Consider the following 5,000-nt stretch of genomic DNA (forward strand, 5'->3'; position numbering starts at 1 on the left):
AATAGTGTTTCCGAAAGAACGGAGAGGAAAAAAAGGGAAAAGGAAATGGACACAACCCATTCACTACTATACACAATTTCAAAATTTCATAAAATGATAGTTATTCAAAATTAAGACAAATATACACAAATATAGAAGACTGACTGGAAATTATTTTTAACTGATTGATCATAAAAAAAAAAAAAAAAATATTGACCAGAACTTAATGAAATATTCGTACCTTATTCAGCATATAATAAAACTGATGCTGTGGTAATAAAAGGGTTAAGAGCTTCCAACCCTCCAACCCTTCGACCCTCCAGCCTGCCAGCCACCCATCCACCTCCTCCTCGCATCCCAGGACAAGAAACCTCCCCGTCCCTCAGCGCTCATTTGGTGAAAGAATTATAATCCTCGCAGCTTCCTCGGCGCAGAACCTGTTAGCGGGAACCTCAGTGGAGCGTTACTTGGCTGGTCGTCCCTCACGCCGCCTCCTCGCCTTACGTTCGCTGAATTCTAAACTGCAGGCGTTGTTAATTTCTGTACTCGCTCTTTACGCTAATGTTATGATGGTGCAAGTTTCTTATCTGCGTCTTGCTTCTTATCAGATTTCTTTGAGGATTTTCTTTATTTTTTTTTTCATGCTACCGATACTGGTCCTATTATATATTACAGCTACTACTACTATTATTACTATTGCTGCGAGTCACAACATTATTAGTCGTCCCAGCTACTCCAGGTTACAGTATCTATCCCAACCCTTACCTAACCTACAGTAATCAAGCTTCACATAACCTATCCCCCCTCCAGTAAAAAGTTAGTAAGCTACTACCCACCACCACTACCACTAATTACTAATGTTACTGCCCATTTTCTCCAGCTGGTGTCACGCTTTCCATTTGTAAAGTTGCTGCGTTGACTCGTGCACTTTACTGTACGAACTTTTCCTGACGGCGGTGTATTTTACCTTCTGGTGTGTGGCACGTCCCTGGTTCGCTTCCTCCTGGTTCGCCTCATGGTTCTCCTCTTCCTTCTTCTCCTCCTTCTCCTCCCTGCGGTTCTCTGCTCTCTGCGGCACTTCTTCCCTCCCGGCCACGTTCTGCCATTACTATTCTTCTGGCAGACACCACGTTTATTGAGGCCCAGCGGTTTCCAGGGGTTCACAGCTTCACCCGGACACAATAAACTTCGTCGCTAAGTTTCCACACTCAAGCTTCACGGCAACGGTTCGGTCGTGAGGCTCGTGGGGTTCATTTTGTTACTCGAGTCGCGTCTCGGATCATTTTCGTGTGTTCGCTCACTCGCCTGTTTTCTTTCTTCATCACTTCCTTCTTCGTCTCGTCAGATTGAGTGATTATATTTTATGATAGCTTAATTATCTTCATCTACCTCCGTATTTTTTTTCTGTATTTTTTTTTCACCATACCTTTGTCGTGTGTGTGTGTGTGTGTGTGTGTGTGTGTGTGTGTGTGTATACGAGACTGTGTCAAACCCTTAATGTCCCGTCTTTTAAAACCAAATTATCATATTTTATTTAAATTTATGTATACCGTTTGTACATACTGCTTCCTCTGATAGTGTGTGTGTGTGTGTGTGTGTGTCAGACCTGGAAGCGTGGCCAACGTGTGGGAATGTACAGGCTGAAGCAAGGCCTGAACACTCGCCAAAGCCTCCAGCTCAGCCTATCACCGCAGCCTGTACAGGAGGAGGAGGAGGAGGAGGAGGAGGAGAAGCCTCACCACACACGGCTCACTCCAAGCTTAGAGACTCGCCTGCTGGAAAATCAACACTGGAAACAAAAAAAATCACGCTCAGTCGGCATTAGTTCCCCACAACGTCGGGACAATCATTGGGGCGCAGCGAAGGTTGGTCGATAGAGGAGGACTCGGCTGAAAGGGTTTGATAAATAATTCCCTTTTAACTTTGGAATAAAATGTGGAAAACCTAAATGTGAGAGAGATGAAGGCCCTTTATTTTCCGCCGAGTTTTAAAGGCTCGTCCCCGTGAAATGTTTATAATGCACGAGAAGGAGTAGGAGAAGGAGGAGGTGGAGGAGGAGGTGGAGGAGGTGGAGGAGGAGGTGGAGGTGGAGGGGGAGGAGGAGGAGGAGGAGGAGGAGGAGGAGGAGGAGGAGGAAGAGGAGGAGGAGAAGTGTACGTAGAGCCTGATCCGCCACCCTGGAGAGGAGGAGAAAGAGGGGGAAGAGGGGGAAGAGGGGGAGGAGGAGGAAGGAACGAAGACGTGAGTGTGGCAGCAGGAGAAGGAGGAGGAAGAGGAGGAGGAGAAGGAGGAGTATACGTAGAGAATGATCCGCCACCCCGGAGAGGAGGAGGAGGAGGAAGAGGAGGAAGAGGAGGAGGAGGAGGAGGAAAGACGTGAGGTGGGACAGTGCTTTCTCTCCAGCCTTGTGTTAGGGCGGTGACGTGCCCCCAAGGCCAGCGTGGTGCATTGCTGGGCTGGCAGAGGCTTTGTCGGCTCTTATTGTTATTTTTGGCAACAATGAGAACAATTTATCTTGTACGTGTGTGTGTGTGTGTGTGTGTGTATGTGTGTGTGTGTGTGCTCGCATCTCGAAGGCATCCAGTGAACTGCAAGTATTCGCCCGCGGCCCAAACACAGACGTAATGTGTATTTTATGTACATAGCAGCGCGTAGAGAACGGCGGTGTATACATGAATATTAACGTTCCCCTGAATCGAGTTTATGGATCGAGCCTAAGAAGAAGAATGGAGGTCGTGGAAGGAAGCGGAGGAAGCCAGCCAGGATGCGATACCAAGGAGGAAGGTAAAGTTTTGCTAGTGTTAGTTGTGTTCAGTTAACGTTCTGCCAAGACCTGACGTTAATGATAAAGTCCCGAGGCAATGGGTGTTGTTCAGATGGAAACTTCACATGCCCTTGGGTCCCCCGGGTCTTCACTCGTGCTGGCAAAGAGGCGAGGCAGCGGCTTCTCAAAAGTCCTAAGTTTTTAAAAAGTTAATTATCTACACCGAAGTTCTTGGATGCGGCAAGTGTGTGTGTGTGTGTGTGTGTGTGTGTGTGTGTGTGTGTGTGCGTGCGTTTGTTCACCTGTCTCCCACATATGCACCTGTTCCCCGCTCACCTGGCTGCTCTCACACCCGGATTTCTGTCACTCCCTCAGCTCTTCTTCCTGCCGGTCTCCATTCCTCCCTCTTCCCTCCCTGCTTCCCCCCCTCTCTCTCTCTCTCTCTCTCTCTCTCTCTCTCTCTCTCTCTCTCTCTCTCTCTCTCTCTCTCTCTCTCGCTGATCTAATATTGCGTGCATTCACAGTGGAATCCGCCCACCCATTTCTGTTTGAGTTAGACATTAAACATTCAAACATTACAGTTGGAAAGTACAAGTTCAGCATCAAAGTCAGGATTACATATATTAACATGTTCCAAATTCCACGTGAAATGGTGTAATTAAATTGCCTTTGATTAATTATTATCTTGATTAATTATTTAGTAACGTAACTTTATATATATATATATATATATATATATATATATATATATATATATATATATATATATATATATATATATATATATATATATATATATATATATATATATATATACATATATATATATATATATATATATATATATATATATATATATATATATATATATATATATATATATATATATATATATATTCAACGGTTCTAGGACAACTGAACCAGTGACAACTGAACCAGTGACAACTGAACCAGTGACAACTGAACAAGTGGACGACTGAACCAGTGGACAATTGAACCAGTGACAACTGAACCTGTGGACGACTGAACCAGTGGACGACTGAACCAGTGGGCAATTGAACCAGTGACAACTGAACCTGTGGTCGACTGAACCAGTGGGCAATTGAACCAGTAAAAACTGCACCAGTCGACAAGTGACAATGAAACCAGAAAAAAATGGTAACAAAAGCATATTAAAATTCATTCATTAAGAAAGATTTACCTATGCATCATGAACTAGTGGCGATACTATGGTTCAGTAGTTTTTAGAATCATTCATGTAGTAAAAATATAAACCAACTGATATAATCACATATAGTGCACTACAGTGTCCCCTATTTACACGACCTGCATATTAGCTACTGCTCGCAAATACAGGAGCTTATCTACTTCAGCTCTATACATCTTAATTTTAGTGGCGAGTCGCTGCGCGAGTTTGATGTACTTGTTAGTGGGTGCATCGCGCCGATGTACTAACGCATTCTGGTGCACTAGACGCTGGACAGCGATGTCCCGAGCGATGCCCTTCAGAAACTTCCACATGGTTGGGTGCGCACACATGTACACTGATTTCAGGGCATTGTGGAACCCTTCACAACAATTTGTGGTTTTTGGAGCACATTCTTCTGCGTCCTCGAAGTGGTTCCAAAGTTTGATAGGGAAACGGGGATCCCTTCGACGTCCACCAATTTGCATGCCTCGAATGTAATTGGACTCAAAATATGCCACCACTTCTTCGACTTCTGGCTCCTGAGGAAGGGTAAGGACAAGTTCTTCAAAAACTGTTATGACATCATCTTCAGGCACAAATGCCAAAGCCGGTAGACACTTCATGAGCACTGAAAAGTCTCTGTCATTTTCATATCTAGCCTTTAGACCAACACTGGCAATTTTTCGTATGACGCACTGACTGAGATGAAAAAAACAGCCGGAGGTGGAGGCGGAGGGGAATTTTTTTCTAAAGGCGTTGATGGCCGCAGTTTCAAAATCTGTGAGGACTTTTTCAGGCTGTAGACCAGGCATAACCGAGAGAAGTATGTCAATCATCCTTTCGTACGTGGCTTGGGCTTTGTTAGGAAGAAGAAAGTAAATACATGGAGGGTAGTTGCTGCCGACTTTGGCGTGTATGGTATAAAGTTGATAGAACAAAATGGGTGTAGTTTCAAATGTACCATCGCACATCCAAAGCTTACTGTTGCCACTGAGATTAGTGACAATGTTGATATCACCCATGCAGATTATGCGGTCAACATCATCCACTCCAGAATCATGCAGAATT

At 44.4% G+C, this 5,000-nt stretch overlaps 2 protein-coding genes across 2 annotated transcripts in view; one reads left to right on the forward strand and one right to left on the reverse strand.

Annotated features, from left to right (window-relative positions):
- Positions 1–5,000, forward strand: part of LOC135106405 (uncharacterized) — a 64,335-nt gene that overhangs the window by 28,973 nt on the left and 30,362 nt on the right. The gene's annotated exons all lie outside the window — the stretch shown is intronic.
- LOC135106655 (uncharacterized) overlaps positions 4,061–5,000 on the reverse strand; it is a 1,242-nt gene continuing 302 nt past the window's right edge. The window contains exon 1 of the mRNA XM_064015950.1: positions 4,061–5,000. This exon is cut by the window's right edge and continues 302 nt beyond it. Within this exon, the coding sequence (XP_063872020.1) occupies positions 4,061–5,000 (940 nt within the window).

This window comes from Scylla paramamosain, chromosome 13 (genome assembly GCF_035594125.1).
Source record: "Scylla paramamosain isolate STU-SP2022 chromosome 13, ASM3559412v1, whole genome shotgun sequence".
NCBI lineage: Eukaryota > Metazoa > Arthropoda > Malacostraca > Decapoda > Portunidae > Scylla > Scylla paramamosain.